This window comes from Aspergillus wentii, assembly GCF_001890725.1.
Source record: "Aspergillus wentii DTO 134E9 unplaced genomic scaffold ASPWEscaffold_1, whole genome shotgun sequence".
NCBI lineage: Eukaryota > Fungi > Ascomycota > Eurotiomycetes > Eurotiales > Aspergillaceae > Aspergillus > Aspergillus wentii.
This window is the reverse complement of record NW_024467832.1, coordinates 4,763,505-4,780,155: the sequence shown is the minus strand read 5'-3', so window position 1 is coordinate 4,780,155 and position 16,651 is coordinate 4,763,505. Positions and strand designations below refer to the sequence as shown.

General features: G+C 47.6%; 6 protein-coding genes across 6 annotated transcripts; 4 read left to right on the top strand and 2 right to left on the bottom strand.

Moving 5' to 3' along the window:
• Positions 1 to 1,801: 1,801 nt before the first annotated feature.
• On the top strand, positions 1,802 to 2,138 carry ASPWEDRAFT_35449 (uncharacterized protein; the record flags this gene model as incomplete). The annotated part of the gene is made up of 2 exons (XM_040834233.1): positions 1,802 to 2,019; positions 2,076 to 2,138. Coding segments are annotated over exons 1-2 (269 nt in total), but the record flags the coding sequence as incomplete, so codon positions are not given.
• On the top strand, positions 1,942 to 2,560 carry ASPWEDRAFT_35448 (uncharacterized protein). Its single transcript, XM_040834232.1, has one exon. The coding sequence runs from the start codon at positions 2,326 to 2,328 to the stop codon at positions 2,491 to 2,493; it is 168 nt and encodes a 55-aa protein (XP_040695512.1). The 5' UTR covers positions 1,942 to 2,325; the 3' UTR covers positions 2,494 to 2,560.
• Positions 2,561 to 5,510: 2,950 nt separating this feature from the next.
• On the bottom strand, positions 5,511 to 9,319 carry ASPWEDRAFT_48316 (uncharacterized protein; the record flags this gene model as incomplete). Its single annotated transcript, XM_040837090.1, has 8 exons — positions 5,511 to 5,671; positions 5,744 to 6,815; positions 6,864 to 7,331; positions 7,402 to 8,369; positions 8,418 to 8,432; positions 8,477 to 8,548; positions 8,607 to 8,844; positions 8,888 to 9,319. The coding sequence occupies 8 exons, from the start codon at positions 9,317 to 9,319 to the stop codon at positions 5,511 to 5,513; spliced, it is 3,426 nt and encodes a 1,141-aa protein (XP_040695511.1).
• Positions 9,320 to 10,109: 790 nt separating this feature from the next.
• ASPWEDRAFT_147821 (uncharacterized protein) lies at positions 10,110 to 12,095 on the top strand (the record flags this gene model as incomplete). Its single annotated transcript, XM_040829535.1, has 5 exons — positions 10,110 to 10,399; positions 10,449 to 10,612; positions 10,667 to 11,392; positions 11,440 to 11,554; positions 11,609 to 12,095. 5 exons carry the CDS (start codon positions 10,110 to 10,112, stop codon positions 12,093 to 12,095), a joined length of 1,782 nt encoding a protein of 593 aa, XP_040695510.1.
• A 60-nt stretch (positions 12,096 to 12,155) lies between these two features.
• ASPWEDRAFT_48314 (FAD-dependent oxidoreductase) lies at positions 12,156 to 13,340 on the bottom strand (the record flags this gene model as incomplete). The annotated part of the gene is made up of 1 exon (XM_040837089.1): positions 12,156 to 13,340. The coding sequence occupies one exon, from the start codon at positions 13,338 to 13,340 to the stop codon at positions 12,156 to 12,158; it is 1,185 nt and encodes a 394-aa protein (XP_040695509.1).
• Positions 13,341 to 14,426: 1,086 nt separating this feature from the next.
• Positions 14,427 to 15,978, top strand: ASPWEDRAFT_35442 (cation diffusion facilitator family transporter). The gene is made up of 2 exons (XM_040834231.1): positions 14,427 to 15,460; positions 15,517 to 15,978. The coding sequence occupies exons 1-2, from the start codon at positions 14,533 to 14,535 to the stop codon at positions 15,552 to 15,554; spliced, it is 966 nt and encodes a 321-aa protein (XP_040695508.1). The 5' UTR covers positions 14,427 to 14,532; the 3' UTR covers positions 15,555 to 15,978.
• Positions 15,979 to 16,651: the final 673 nt, after the last annotated feature.

Here is a 16,651-nt window from a genome sequence, read left to right as displayed (position 1 = left end):
CTTTGGACCGAAAGGGTTGACGGAGAGCGAGTCATCAAAAACAACCCCGCCCGAGAGGCGAGTGAGCGAGCATGGATGGAGACATTGCGATCCAAGCTGACGGGTCAATTGGAAAGAAAGAGAGGAAGACTGAGAGGGAGAAGCTATTGCCAATCTATGGCGGATGCCGATCCTTTACGTCTGGGGAGGAGAGAGCGCGAACAACCATGGATGGAGGAAGGGATGAAAGCGAGTCTGACAGGTCAAATCAATGGATCAACGAGAGTGCCACGAGCGTCCATGTGTCTGGTGATACTGCAGCGACGAACAGACACTGCTTGGATGATAATTGTTTGCCAAGCTTTACTCCAGACTCACGGGGACCAAGAATCCCCACCGATTTGTGATTCTTGCGGTAACTCCGAGGACACTCATCTTTCTGTCTCTTTCTTTCCTGCTTATTCTTTTTAATTCCCCGGAGAATGTCATCCAAGCCAATCTCATTTGACCCACTAGTCACACTGCCTGCCCTTTCTATTGGACAACGCGGTCTGACCACCACCACAGCGGACCAATCCGGATAGCCTCGTATAATACACCTAGCCTCATCTCGTGACTCGACCAGGATGGATATAACCTTAGGCATTCGGACATTTGCCGTCGATATGCAGTAACTTCATGGCTGCGCTCCACAAATTCTCTGGGAATATGAGGTATTAATGCTGCTCCCTGTTTTCCCCGGAATCGGCATCAGAGCGGATCTTTGCGGGGATGGGGGAATGTGGGAATGTGGGGTTAGAGAGCCTCGTATCCAGATGGCTTTGTCAAGCACTCTTGGACTCTTGGTCCCGCGTCTTGGAACGCTTGATTTGACTTTCTCATAAAGGATATTATTTCAGTGCACCTATCATTCAATCATATACAGCCAATCATAGTCTTCCTACTTTGACCTCTTATCCGCCCCTTTGCACTGACGGAACCACCTCCCAGGATCAACACCAGGCGCTGCCACCTTCTTCTCTCTATCTTTCCCTGTATCTTCTCCCCCAGATGACGGTTCTCCTTCCCAACTCTCTTGGCCTTATCCTTCCCCCGAGTACCACTCGAAAGACTTTTCTTCGTCTGGCTCGCCACAGCCAGCCCCGGTTTCTTCCTCGAGACAGACGGCTTCTCGGCCTTTCTCCGATATTATCGTATCCTTTGTGGAACGGAGTCATGTCTTTATCGCGGACTGTGGGCTGTGGAGCCTTTTCGCTTGACTGGGCTTTGGAGATTATCCACGCGCCCTTGGTTTCGTCGTAGACGGGAATGTCCGGTCTGAAGGGCATCGGACGTTCTTTCTCGGGGGCTTTTGTGGTTCGGATGGCCATTTAATTAGATGTTTTTGGTTGATTGAAGAATATTATATTGGTTGTAAAGACTGATGGATGATAGATGATAGAGTGGAGTGATGAAGATGAGATGAAGCAAAACGAATAGAAGTGGGAGGTGTCGATGAGAAGAGATGGCTGCCTATACAAGTCGATGGATGAAGCAATACTTCCATCAGAGCACAATAATGGACTATCAAATCAAGGCAAGTGCAACCTATACCAATACTGCTCAACACTACGTATGGACTTTCGATAAATCAAATATTGCATTGCTAACTCAGTTGATTGCAGATAAACAAAGATCTCGTCTATTCGATCGAGTCCAGGGCTAATTCGATCAGTACAAGGACATATATCCATACAACCAGGGAAACATACCGTGGATTTCATCAGACCATCTGCTTCTCAGAAACAAAAGACATTTTCTCTCAATGATGTTCATCGTGACCCTTCTTTCCATCATGCCCCTTGTGCTCATCTTTGTGCTCATCTTTGTGCCCATCCTTGTGTCCATCCTTCTCTCCATCGTGACCATGAACGTCTTCATGCTTCCCTTTATGGCCTGGAACCTTGTCTCCCTTTCCAAAGATGTCTTCGTGCTTCACCTCAGGGACGACATGATCCCTGAGATTAATGTCATTCTTACTGGCGACGTCCTTGATATCTGTTAAATGTCAGTCAGTTATATTCATGTCTAGATGTGGTGTTGAAAACACGAACCAGCATCAACATCGACGGGAATAGCCGAGACCAGTCCGGTGGCCAAAAAGGCAGAGAGGATGGTAGCGAGCTTCATGATGATTGTGGTCGTGGAGGGAATTGATTGGATTGGATTGTATGGAATTGTATTGCTGTGTCTGATTGAGAGTGATTGAGGAGGGATAGCTTCCATCTCTTTATAGGATTCTATCTACCGCATTCAGTTATTGTATACAAAGTTATGGCAGCATGGATGGCGTGCTGTGTCGTCAACATGCCTATGATCACCAATTTCGTATACATCATCGGTATGCGTCAACTGCCAGAGGAATGGATTGTCGATCAGGCGATCTACGTCAGCCCCGGACATGTGGAATGCCTGTGCCACATTCCATATGACACGTCAAAACGAATGCATCGAGATTGGTTTGTTTCAAGATAGCTATTGCCAGCCTTATCAGGTACATGGATGGAAAATAAATTAGGTGTCGCTAATAAAGTCAATTGATGGATTACTTCTTACTACACCATCTTTCTCTATGTTCTGTTCGATTCCACCATATTTACCATCGTGCTACAATATGTCTTGATTCATTCGGAAGAAGATAAACCTGGTATACCTCCCTTGAATGTAATTCCTCTTCGGCTCAGCCTCGATGCAACGTTTTGGGATACGTCATTCGGTCACATGTTGGATTTTCATACTTTGGCAGCTTAGCATTCTAATCGAGTACCCTTCCAAGGGATCAACCGTAGCCTCAAAAATTGATAATCTGTGCTGTAATCGTACACGTACCCGCTGGATGAATCTTGTGATGTATCGTAGAAAATGGCCAGGAAGGCGCTTTCCAGATCGGGAGCATTACTAACACTGGCAGGTACGATGAAGCTGTCGTGTTCCCACGAAATGGAGTCTCGACACTCACAACTTTCTCAACCATTCACAACTCCCTCGACCATTCGCAATCCATCACCAGCCATCATCATCAGTGATCATATCACTGTCTTCAGTTATATCTATCACTATGACTGATTCTACGTTGCTGCCTGGCTATATTCACTTCATTCTGGCTTATATATACCCGTTTCACGTTGGCTCTCCTCTTTTCTCTCACCAACCTCTCAAGAACAACTCGCATTGATGCAGTGAGCATCATTCCATCATTGTCTCATTACATACTTCATGCATGGCAACGGATGACCTTGCCATTTTACCTTTCGTTCCATGACTACAAGTCACATCGATTGATGGTTTCTTTTACTGTCGTTTCTCTGTTGCAGTTGCAAAGGAAACCCTTCCTTTGATCACTTCGACACCTTCGAAGGTTTACTCTTCTATTTTTTCCTTCCTCCATGGATGTGTGAGTACCATTGTTCGAGTGCTGTACGAGCTTCATGCTAACATGTTTATGGCAGATCAAGCAGAAGAAACTCCTCCCCCATTCGCCGCAACCCTCACCCAAGGTAGGGAAAATCCCTAGAAGATAATGGTATAATATAACTAAGTTCTATAGCTCTTCCGTGGAGAGAAACGTCGTATCCATCATCAAAAAGCCTGTGACGCCGCGGCGAAAAGGTACCTAGTATCATTCATATCATACTTCCTATACTAATAATGAATATAGGCACAACTCGAATACCATAACCAGCTGGTGGAGCCTGGTACACTCCTCCCTACTGAGGAGATGGAGGCCCCAAGCCCCAAAAGTTCCACACAGAATTAAACGCCATTGATTTTCAGGTATTTGCACATGCTGATGTTTCTACGCAACTGCCAACAGTTCTTTTGGGAAAATAGTACGAAAAGCTGGTCCACGGAAGCTATAGCCGGAACCTCTCAATTCCAGGTCCCGATGACATTTATGAGGACATCGCGGCCGAACGGCTTGAGGATCCTCAGTTGGTTATCCATAACCCAAACCCAGCCACCAGCAATGATACTGTTTTTGCAGAGATGCTGTCAAAACCTACCAACCAACTGATCGAATGGGCCGTGACACATGACGCCACATAAATGGTTAACAAGGACAAGCCAATGACTTGGTTATTGGTCCCTTCTCCGCAAGGTACTGGGAAACACCCTTTGGAACTGTTCTTGTCTGGCATCTCGACAGAGGCGCAAAAGCTCTTTCGCAAGGAAAAATGGTCCGAAAAGGATTTTACCTTGCTTCCTAAAGCTGCTGATGATGATCAGCAGGGGATTTATTACAATTTTGCAACTGGTGTCGATGAAAGTTGCGATGCCTATGTAGGCTCGGCTTACAGGGCTTACAGCTTGACAAAACGCATCGCATGCCATCTTCAGATTGCCAAGGCAAAAGTGTTGCCGAAAGAAGATGAAAGGATTTTCCATTAGGTACCGACGAATTCGTTCTTCTGGAGTGACCTCCGATTTTCGAAAGCTAGCAGCTTTCCATCCTCAAATTGAGAAAGGATATCTGTTATTGCTTGAAGGTATCTTTATGATACTTCTCGAATCGTATAAATATCCTGGCTATGCGTCAGAATATGCGACTGGGCCATCATATGAGATGACAGAGTCGATGAGAGATTCTTCCGATTAACGCGATGGAAGGGAATGAATGCAGCGTGATGGGGTTCGACATAGCTTCGAACATAGTATCGGTTTGTGTTAACAAAGCATGTAATAGCATGACTTATCCTGCGCATCAACTACCAGACGGTGAACCAATCTATGCTAGAAAGACTGATGACCCTCAAAATCAGTTCGGTGGATACCTCTGCGGGATCTGTTGGAGAACAATATCGTTGCAGAGTTTTGCAAGGCGATTGGCAATGAGGAATGAGGCGGCTGGTGTACGTTGTGGTATATGTTGATCTTGTCTACGATTCTTGCTTCGAAAATTGATTCCTGTTCCTTTTGTATTATATTGAAGCAATGTATATCCACGGTATCGATTCAACCAGAATCTTCGCGTGTAATTATGGATGTCTAGTCGTGACTCTTGTAATATTCCAGCACTTTCCATTTCAACTTCTCGCTTCCATAGAATCATGAGGTGCCCAGTAGTCAAGCGTATTAATTGACAGCATGTTGCGAGAAAAACTCTTGGAGGTACGTTTGACCAGCCCAGTAATCAGTATCATCCATAACTTTATTTCCGATACGGCAAATGTCAGACGAGTACATTTGCTAAGTATCTAAATAGGCATTCATCACTCATATTTGTTCAACTTAAGGAATGTTGGCCATTCCGAGCCAGAAGTAATCGATTTCATCGTGTTAAATCAAAAGTCACAATGTCGGTTCTTAATAATTCCGTAAATAGATGCGTGGGATCGAAGAACGAGTTTCTCAATCTCTAAGTCTCCCCTTATGTCCTCTTGAAACGATACATGATAATACAGCAAAACCAGTCCTATAAAGGGATTATATCACAATATATCATGAATGCAGTGCCATTCGACAAAGCCAACCTCAAAGCCTCTCGGGACCGCTCAAACATCCCCGATGAAGGGAATATCGGTCCAATTGCCATGAGAAATATGGATGCCAACCTTGGTGGCCATCAAAGCAACTGCGATTCCATACGAAACGTACTTGGCAATCTTAGCCACAAGTTCGACTTCTGGCTGTGTATCTAGAATAGTTGTCAGTCCTGCGAATGTGCAAATATACTAAAGAGAGAACATGCCTTTGATGAACCGCTCAAGCGCTCCGCTCCAGGAACCAAGGAGGAGAAATGTATGAGTCGCAATGTCGAGTCCACTGTCAGCATCATCCTTCCCTTTCCAATTCGGTGTCTTGATTTCCAAGACACTCGTTGCGACGGAAAGACAATAGACAATGGCTTGAAGGATTGCGTCTATCACAGCACGAACCCTGTCTACCACCAGCTTCGACAGCGCTGTCACCAAATGCAGTATGATGTTAAATACCGAGTTGAACAGTGAAACCAACCAGCCGATCATCTGCAACGTATACCCTGGATTTTCCTTATTCTTGGGAATGCTGTGCAAGGTATAAATCAAAACAGCAGCATCCAGCATGTGCTCAGTAGTCACTTTTCCTCCACCACTGGAGAAGTCGACAAGAACCACCAGAGATGCGGTCGGTGAAGGCCGTTCGACCAGCAGCTCCTCATACAAGTCGGATCCAGGCTCAAAGGCAAATGGCGAAATGGACTCTGGGATACTGAGAACAAGGGAGATTCCAAATGTGGCTACTCCTGTGATGGCAGCAAATTTGTTGAAATCTGCATCTTTCGCAGATTGACCGTCTGCCATTTTCTTAATCATGGCAGCAAACCGACCCCTTGGAATGGCCGGTAGCTTATTACCAGTTACCAGCTTTGCGATGACCGTTGCGGGTATAGCGATAATCAACGCCAAAGCATCGAGAAGGGTCAGCTCATTTCCAGGCGAGATCCACGTTTTGTAGATGGAGGAGAAGATGGGGACGTTGATGGGAGTGGTGAGGAGCCCGTTGAACTTGTTGATGATGGTTTTGATGATATTCAGAAGCAGCTCGGTCAGCTTTTCCACTCCGTCGATGCAGTCGGTTAGAAACGTCTTCTCGGTCTGCTCGTGGGCATATTTGGCATCGAGTGAGCGTTTCCCCTGGGGTTGATATTCCTCTACCAGCTTCTTTTGGCGTGCCGTGACTTTTCCATGGTATTTGTCCTCGAAGTTTTTGAATTCCTGGTCCAAATCTCCAATTGCCTTGCTTTCCTCTGGAGTTGTCATATCGGAACTGAACATCTGCAGGAACGTGGATGCGTCTCGAGCGCCTCCATGATTGAACTTGGTCATGTCAGCATCGATGAATTCTCCAGAGATGCTGCTGCTTACCTGGTACTGTGCCCAATTTGAAGCCATGGAATTCTGAGTCTTGCTCTTAGACTGATCCGTTGACCCTGTTTTATCGTCTGCCTTGATACCAAGCTTTTCCATGTCGTGGTCGCTGGGTCGACTGTCTGAGACTGACTTCTTCATGGATTCAAAGAAATGCTTGGATTTGCCCTTCAAGGAGTCTGTCAGAATGGGCCCCTCTTCCAAGGCATCCTTGACAATGTTCACGATAGAGTCTTTTGTGCCGGTGATGTCCTTCCAGTTGAAGATGAATCCTAACCAATCGATGATCTTTTTCCCAATGTCAAGAATTTTGTTGAGAATGACAGACAAGACCTTTCCCACTTGATCAACAGTTTTCATGACCCATTGATAAATTGTCTCTCCTATCTGGACCAGGACTTTGGCTCCATTCACGATGAATGAAATGATCTTGTCACCCTGTTTTTCCAACCAGTGCCAGGCCCCCTAAACCAGATCTGTTAGTGAGTCACATCAATATCAAGGAGAGACTACTTTCCCAAAACATGTCCTTGACCCCGCTCCCAGCTCCCTGGATTATATGCTCGGCATTAAATCCATAGCAGGATTCGAGTGCCATTGAAGACGGTGTCTTTCCTTGGGCAATTGAATCTCTCGTTTTCATGGCTTGATGGATATTTCCTGCCACTTGTTCGATCTGCTCTGGGGTCAGCTTGGTGCCATCGAGTAGCTTTCCTTTGCCGGGGCCTAAATCGATGTTCAAATCCTCTTTGTGTTGAATTTTCGACAGTTTCTGGTTGATCTTGTGGGCTGGATCAACAAACTTTTGCGTTGATTGTGTAGAAGCCTTTGAAGCATCTGTGACGGTAAACGTGTGTGTTGAAATGTCATCTGTTGGCACAGTGAGAGTGAGAAGCCCAGTTTGGTCTGTCCTGACTGAGATTCCTTTTCTGGTGGCGAGAACACTGCGTCCATTAACAATCACACTCGTGTCCCCAGACGCTTGCAGGATCACCGGATGGTTGATCAAAGGACCACCAGAGGCGTTGAGCGGTTTTATCTGGGTCATGTAGGACTGCATCTGAATCGTCTTATCCAAAGATGGCTGGATAAGGGGAATTGTTTTCCACACTCCTGATTTAGCGTCCTGCTCCAACATGGACAGATTGCCAACATTGTTAGCAAAGACAAAAGCCTCACACGAGGACGATGTTGCCTTGAAAGGAGCAAAGTAACCTCCTTGTTGATCCGGGACCACCTGCACCGGGGGATCAGGCGATTGGAAGTCGAGATCGGTCATGAGATATCCAATGCCATTGTCCGTGTTGGCCGCCCACAATGAAGCTTTCGAATTCGACCTTGTGACTTGGATCTCCTTGACTGAAGAGAATACTCCGGTATCTGCGATTTTATCACATGAAGGGTGAGCCAGTCCCTTTGCTTTGAACCGATAAAGGCCAGAACCTCCAACGAGGAGATCGGTGAAGCCATCGGCGTTTGGTAGAGCTGCCAGAGCTCGCGGATCTAGGTAGTGTCAGGAATCAGGTTATACGGGATTTATAAATCTCATACCGGATGGAGTTGTGTCTGCCGATGTCAGTATGCATTGATAAACCTTCCAGAAGACTCACCAGAAGCTTGCTTGAGAGGCACTTGAAGCTCGTGAGGGACATTGATCGAGTAAAAGGTAATAGCTTTTTTGCCTGCAGACACTGATTAACAGGATTCTACAATGAATGCTGCTCTATTGGGGAATAATACCTTGAATCAAATACAAAACGGCATGCCCCGGGATTGTCTTGGAGCCATACTTCATCACCAACGGCTGCACGGCGATGATCTTCTCCGCATTTTCCGGAAGCTTCACATTGTCCTTTTTCGTCCACGAATAACTGTCCTCCGACCTGGTTACAGCCGCAGAGGCAAGGTCTTGCGAGTGGTAATTCTCTTCCTTGAAAGCGAAAACAACAGGGGGATAGTTTTTGCCAACGGCAGGGGCCTGAAGGTCAGCATTGGCATAAGATACATAGAACAAGACATACCATGAAAATCTCAAACACCCTGGGGTTATCCCCTCCACTCCCAGCCATGATGAACGGCTTGAGGTTGAACGACGAGGACGAGAGGTCCACCTCACGAGGTTCAAAGGGCCGAAGCAAGTATAGTAGACTTCGAGAGGCATTTGAGCCCGCAATAGCCACTGCGACATATAACTTGGATTCTGCGTCCTGGACCACATCGAACGCATGGCCGGTGTAGGAAGATGCAAAGCCCAGCATCAGGCCCAGATCACGCACGACTCGGTTTCCAGACTGGTCGAGGGAGGAGACGTATAGTTTGGAGTCGGTTCCCAGGGAGAAGAGCATCAATTGGCCGTTTTTATCGTGGACAGCCACGAAGCGACGGGCGTTTGGGACAGACACAGCGGCGACATACTGGGTCATTAATTCGGAGTCATGCTGGATGGTTTCCATGGTTGGTGGCGTTTGAATGTTTATAGAGGGCAGTAATGGTTGTGACAGATGGATGAATGGATATTGGTTCAGAATTGCTGGCAATGGCACTTTATGTCTGCAAGTCTACCTATTCTTTGTGAATGTTAATGCTAATAATGTTTAAAGTACTTTTGCATCCGACTTACAGCTGTCAACCTGAGTAGAAGCTGCACTCGATGCAGATCTACATGAGGGGATTCAACACAGACCAATGATATTGCTTATGGTATATCGATCCCTCCATAATCTGACTTTAAAGACTCGGTATTAGGGTTCGGTGGCTGGCTGAGGATGAGGCGCACATGCTACCTATTTCAGCCGACTGCACATCTCATGCACGATGAAGTAAATCGGGAAATGATATGCCACGAGCTCACGAACATACGCGGAGAACACGAACTGATCAAGTCTCAATTTGGTTACAATAGTGGGCGCTCAAATAATGTCTCATACTTCTTGTATACGATCTTACATCACTGGCTCACTATCAGCTGAAGCATCCCTGCTTCGGGCAATGGATTCAGCTGGCATGTGTTGATGATCATGGTAATCATGTTCAGCTGAAGAAATACTTATCCTGGTGGCAAGAGGTTTGTATACTGCTACACATGGTAGACAGTATGAGGGATTTAGAGACTTGTCTTTGACGCTGTGCCTTATGATGAGGTAATAGTAAGTACGATCAATGCATATAAGACCTGCACATTCCTTCCTTCTCAACCATCAACAACCTTCAATTCACTCTTCATAATATCTACACAGAACAAACATGTCATCGGAAAAAGACAAACGTCTCCAGTCGTCTCTCAAGACCGCGACTGGGGCTTTCGACCAAGCCGTGGCAGTGTCCCAAGACGCGCTCAACGATGGCCTGTACTACCTCTTCGACAAATACGAGGACTTGCAGAAGATGAGGGTCAACTCGAAAAAGTTTGGCCGGATCGATGCGACGATGGACCATTCCGAGGTGTCTCTGCCGGTCAAGTCGTCCAACTATCGGACGCTCGTTTTTTACTGCATGTTTCAAACGGGGAAGCTTGTTCTCACGGATGACGATGGGTATGAATAGACGCAATTCTGAGTGTGATGATACTGACGATGAGTGCAGAAATGACAAAAAGCCAATCGATCTGGCAGAGTGGCGGTTTGCATTCGAGGTGGACTACACCACCCTCGATGTGCCAACGAATACCGCCGAGCACCAGGAGGCGAAGAAACAGCTGAACCAGCCTGGTGACTACTCCATCAAGAGACTCTTTCTGGACTTTAAGAGTGAGTCAGACCATGGATGAAACTGCCCATTCGTAGCACACTGACACTTCCTAGCCCATAAGATCAGAAAGTTCAACCAGGACCTGAGCTACTTCAAGAACCACAAATGGGACAATGAAGACTTGCAAAGCTTCCTCTCCTTGATAACTTTCTGGGGCGATCCTGAACACGGCGTTATGAAGGACAAGCAAAAGTCGACACTGGGATACTTTTTGACGACTGCGAAGCCAGAAACCGTCAATCCGCCCGCACCGACATTCCCACCCACCTCGATGAAGCACCAGCACTACAAATACATCGCACCCGGGAAGCAAACACCAGATGAAGGACTGAAAAACGGCAAGAACAATATGCTTTTGTACCTGGAGATGACCCAGAACCGATCGTTCCCCAGCGAAGACATCCTGGAGTATTCGGGCAATTTCGTGACTCCAGGCATGAAAGGAACAACGTGCATCTCGCGGGACATCTTTTGGGATGCGTATCTTCTCCGGAGTCCGTCTCTCAGTGGCCCCTATGGATCACAGCCTCCTCTTCTGCGAGAGTTCAATCGACATGTCTATGCCTGGCTTGGGGAATTCCACGTCTGGGCCAAGAACTATTCCACCGATTTTTCATGGAGCTATGGATTTGGACACACCCGGTGGGAGCCATCTCGAAGCCCGGACTACTTTGCATGGAAGAAGGTCTCTGCAAGTAAATGGCAGTGGAAGAATCATGATCACAAGAAGGGGCATGATGAAGGAATATGGCCCGTCCGTTTGGACGCAAAAGCGAGCAGTGAGCAGTGTGGCATTCCTTGATGACCTTTCTAACGAGATCTTCAGGCGATACGTTGAATGAATTGTGGTTCGATCCAGGGAGTAACAAGATACATCTCAAAGGCTGCTCGAAAATCTGGGCGGAAATGAAAAGGAGCGGTTTCAAGAACATCGAAGAAAAGTGAGTGCTCTGAGATATATAACCTATCCGCAACTTATATTGATATCATGACAGAGGCGGCGTTGCCATCAACTGGGCGCTGGATATCACGATCGACTCAGTCAGCGAAGGAGGGCTGAAACTGAACATGAATCTTCCAGCCAACCCCAAAGACATTTTCCACACCTCTGCACTGAAAGAGCCATTTGCTTTCGCAGAGACGCAGGATGAGGAACCCGCTAAGAACGAACCGGCTGAGAATGAACTCGCTGAGAGTGAACTCGCTGAGAACGAACCGGCTGAGAACGAACCGGTTGAGAACGAATTCGCTGAGACCACCCCGAAAACAGGAAAAACTGGTAAGATCAGTGTCCATGACATGACAGAGGCAGCGAATGATGCAGCTTCAAAGCTGGATTTTAAAAGTGTGACGACCAATCTACAGACGGCGTTGGAGAATTCAGCGCGTTTTGTTCTTCCTGGAGGCCGGCAGTTCTTCTACAACAACGCCGTCTTTGGCAATAATGGAGATCTGTTGGTGGAGGCCAAGTACAAGTCTTGATCTGTTATGTGTATTCCATTCATGTATTTATGAAGAGTAGAGTGTCAAGCCAAGTATACATCACAGCTCGATCCTCTCGCATTCATCCACAGATCCCAGCCCGAAACTCTTCCTTCCACCCTGCCAACTCAACTCGATCATCTGCTTTGCAAAGCTTCGTAGATCATCTTCATATTCTCGAATAACCTTCGCATCCAACATTTCACCAGCAGCAGCAAGTCTTCGTGCTAGATCCGCCGCATCTCTTAAGGCCGTGTTGGCACCCATTCCAGCAGTCGGAGGCATGGCATGAATTGCATCCCCAAGCAGCGTTACTCGTGAGGATTCCCAAATAGGCAAATCTGGCGGTGCTGACGAGATACGCAGAGTCGAAGTTTGTGCTCTATCCTGCTGTTCAAAGAGTACTCGCAGTGCAGGAGTCCAGTGTTGCGTCAGACGGACTGCCAAATCAGCCGATTCATCGTTCTTCAGACGGAGCAGTTCATCATCTGGAATAGACATTGCCGAGGTATGCGCTAGAAGAACCCAGTAGACATAGTTCTCAGGCAATGCAAACGGCAGCTGATGGCTCCTATCAAAACGAATCGGCTCTAACAAGAGTGTCTTGCGAGCATCACTCTCATCAACAACGAGAGACATCCCCCTCAGACAATCTGCCGGTAAAGCCGCTTCCAAATCTGCTCTCAACGGCGTCTTCCCATATACTATCCTCATCCCTGTGTCGAGAATATAAAACTGCTCGATAAGCTGTTTTCGCACTCGCGATCGCACACCATCAGCACCAACCAGCAGGCCTCCATCAATGATGCTCCCATCTTGAAAATGCGCCCTAACTCCATCCTCACGAAGCGAATACCGCTCAAACTGCATCCCAAATGAAACAAACTCTTCAATACCCGTCATCAACACCCGTCGAAACGTGCCGCGGTCAACGGTAAACGCTTTCCCAATCCCCGGCGGAGGACCACCTGGTCCACTGAGCGTGTTGCCATTCGCGTCAAGGCGCGCTCCTCCGCCAATTACCATCTCGGGACATGTTTTTTCAAAGAGAGATAGTATTTTTGGGGATAGAGAGGATTCAAGCGCGTCGTAGCCATGCTGCGTGATGCGGATGCGGTAGCCTTGCGCGCGGAAATCGGTTGCTTCGTCTTTTTCAAACACACGAAAGGGAATGTTGTGTTTTTTGAGGGCTTGGGCGAGGCAGAGACCGCCTAGGCCTGCGCCTACGATGAGGACTGGAGACATGATGATACTAATGATTGATGATGAAGATGAAGATGAAGATGAAGATGTGAGATTGGGTGAGTTATATAGCTAGTCGGGGTTGGTAACCCCCGAGGCCGATTTGGCCCCGAACGGACTTTTGTAAACTCCAGATAGCAATGATCTAACGAGATGATGACAGATTGCTGGTCTATAAACAATAGCAGCAAGACGATCGCATGCACGGTGACTCACAAATGCCATTTGACAGACACGCTCATCAGGCTTTAATGGCTGCGAAGTATCCCTCTGAACGGTTGAGACAGAGCCGTCGATGACATTGGCTTTCTGATATTCCGCTGGAGCAAGGTGATTGTCAAGCATCAAATGGTGAGCGACAAGTCGTCTCCATTCGTCACCAGCAGGCTTCCAAAGGGCCAAGTTGGTGAGATCTACATCATCGAAAACCGTGACTGCGCCTACAGCGCCCGCACAGGCTTTGCATAGGCACGGTTATTCTTAGTGTAGATAGCTGGTCCGAACTCACGATTTCTGCTCCCTTGATGGATAGTCAAGGCGAGCGATACCATTCACCTTTCGAGAGCGCATAGAGACAGGCCTCGGAAGTAGACGGCGGCGTTGGATAAGAGGGCATTGAAGAAATGCTTCACGCTCGCAGCGGAAGCTATTCGGCTTGACGTGCTTGATTGAAACCACCTGCACCGACTCAGGGAAGCACTATGTCGTCGTATCCAGCAAGCCAGAAGATGGAATTGACCCGGCCATTTGAAGTCCTGATATTGTCAGTGGTGCGAAATAAATCACAACCAGACATCATACCCCGGCCTTTTTCAAGTATCCATGCAGGTGCTGGGCCCCTGGTAAGTATCGTGTTTATAGAAGTATTTCGTCTATAAAGCTTCGTATTATCATCCGTGACCTACAACCCCGATAAGCGTGACTAATCCGGATGATAGAGATTCCCGCCGGCTTGGCCACAAGGTATTTTCCACCAACTCGTAAATCAAGGCACCCATATTCCAACTCGAATCCCTGAAATTGCAGATTCTTTCTGGTCGGTCATCTGACAGTCAACATGGACACACTCGGTATGTCCAGCGATATCGAGCTTGAGCGGCTGCGTGGATCCCTCGTCAGCCCGCCAGAGACATCGTGGGGTAAACAGATTCATCGGCGAATTCGCCGGGCACATGCCTATCACACGTCCCAGAATATGCACATCAACCGTCTCATCCAGGTGGCAGAGGACCCAGCTGCAACGCGGTTATTGGATGATCGACCAGACGCGTCGGCCTTTCACGTCAAAGCCGCCATAAACTTTTCCATCTACGGCACCATTCTTGTCGCCGTGCTGCAGATCTACGCAGCGGCGACGACACGTTCTCTCTCGCTCTTCGTGACCATGGCAGAGAGCTGCTGCGAGGCTGTGAGTAACATCGGCCTCGATTACCTCCACCGGAAATCCAGGAAGCTCAGCGATTCGACCCGATGGCCGGCCGGCGCCGGGCGACTCTGCAATGCGGGCAACATCTGCTTTGCCTTTGCCCTCATGGCCGTCTCCCTGGTGCTGGTCGTCGAGTCGATCCGCGCGCTGGCCAGCAGCGAGCACGAGCTGGGCAGATTCGAAGTCGCCGCCATTATCGCTGCGGCGAGTGGATTCGGCATCAAGCTTTTCCTAGCTGTCTACTGCTTCGTCTTCCGGAAACACAGCAGCCAATTACAGATGCTGTGGGAGGACAACCGCAACGACTGCTTCGAGTACGGCTTCGCCATCTTCACCTCGGCGGCGGGCGCCAAGCTGAAATGGTGGGTTGATCCGGCCGGCGCCATGCTCATCGCCTGCATCATCATCGTCACCTGGATCGGCACGGTGCGCTCGGAGTTTCTCGAGCTCTGCGGACTGGGAGCCTCGCCCCGCGTGGTGCAGGAAATCGTCTTCCTGACTCTCCGTCACTCCGATTTGATCTTACAAGTCGACACCGTCCATGCATATCACTGGGGGGAGGACTTGTTCGTCGAGGTGGACATAGTCATGGCGCCTGAGCGCAGCCTTCGTGAGGTCCATGATGTCTCGCAAGGGCTACAAGACAAGCTTGAGACGGTCGAAGGCTTCAGTCGAGCTTTTGTGCATGTTGACTACGGTAAGCCGTTTATATAAGTATTATATGGCTATCAACTGACAGTTTTATGAATCCAGAAGCATCGCATATGCCTGAGCACCGCAAAACCCGCTGACGTCGTTTGTCAGCGTGGATCCGCCTTGCACAGAGAACCAATTGCAATATAAAGGGAGCAGAGATAAGATAAAAAATAAGAAAATCTAGGAATTAGAATAAGTACTTTCAAAGAAAATTCGTCTCTTTTTCAGCGGTACCTTGCTTTAACCTTCAGATACATTCAAATCCATGTATTCCTGGCCCAACTCGCTTAGTCTATACAGGATAAAAAAGAGTCTACCATCAAGATTTGCATACAAATTCTCTCATCAGCATAGATCCTGTTTATCACAAAACCATGCAGCATATTCTTGTAATGCCCATATTAGCAACTCCTAAGTGCTCGCCAATTTGTCGCTTGAAGTATGAGGCTGATACTATATAGATATATCATACTTAGTAATTTTTGGCCAACAGCGAAATTTTCATACACTCCTTGCTTCCGATTATTATCCTCAACCAGGGGAAGAGATTCAAAGTCCTTTAAGGGCCATGTCTCTTTTGCAAAGAGTTCCTGGGCTTCCTCAGATTGCAATAAGGATACAATAAAGTCAATAGACATGCACCCGAAAAAGCCCCATGGCCCACGGTCATTGGTCTATCTTCATTGTTCAATCGGTCAAGATAGGGTTCACTTCTTCTAGCAATTATGACATGTATTCATCCCCATCAAGACCATTATCCACGACGTTTCCTTGTCAATGAGGTCCATGAAGTATATTCTTTGTGAAGTCTGCCTGGCCAGACTGAAATATGGCCGATGATTGTCATTATTCGAACGACTTCTCTCATCGTTGACATTTGCCACCTCAGATGCCTCCAAAGGAAGTTATGGAGGAAATTTCCAACAAAATCGTTGCCGTAAGCAAACTCGAAGTACGCTTTCTGGGAAAAAAATCCGTGTCGAGCGGTTTTGTTGGAGAATCCTCCAAAGCATGAGCCAGTCGACATCCAGCCCAGACGGAGATTCACCCGAGGGATTTCTCTGTGATTCGTGTGATTGCTGGAGTGTTTGAAAAGACCTCTTCGAATAAAGGACAGACGGGGGACACTTGAAGGGCTCTTATGGAGTTTCTGCTTTTGCCTTCTGCTCTTGCTGTTCTTATTCTACACTGA

Coding starts and splice junctions, on each gene's coding strand:
- ASPWEDRAFT_35442 (XM_040834231.1), top strand. CDS start 14,533: ATGCACATCAACCGTCTCATCCAGGTGGCAGAGGACCCAGCTGCAACG. Junction 15,461..15,516: donor TTTTGTGCATGTTGACTACG/GTAAGCCGTTTA, acceptor TTATGAATCCAG/AAGCATCGCATATGCCTGAG.
- ASPWEDRAFT_35448 (XM_040834232.1), top strand. CDS start 2,326: ATGCCTATGATCACCAATTTCGTATACATCATCGGTATGCGTCAACTG.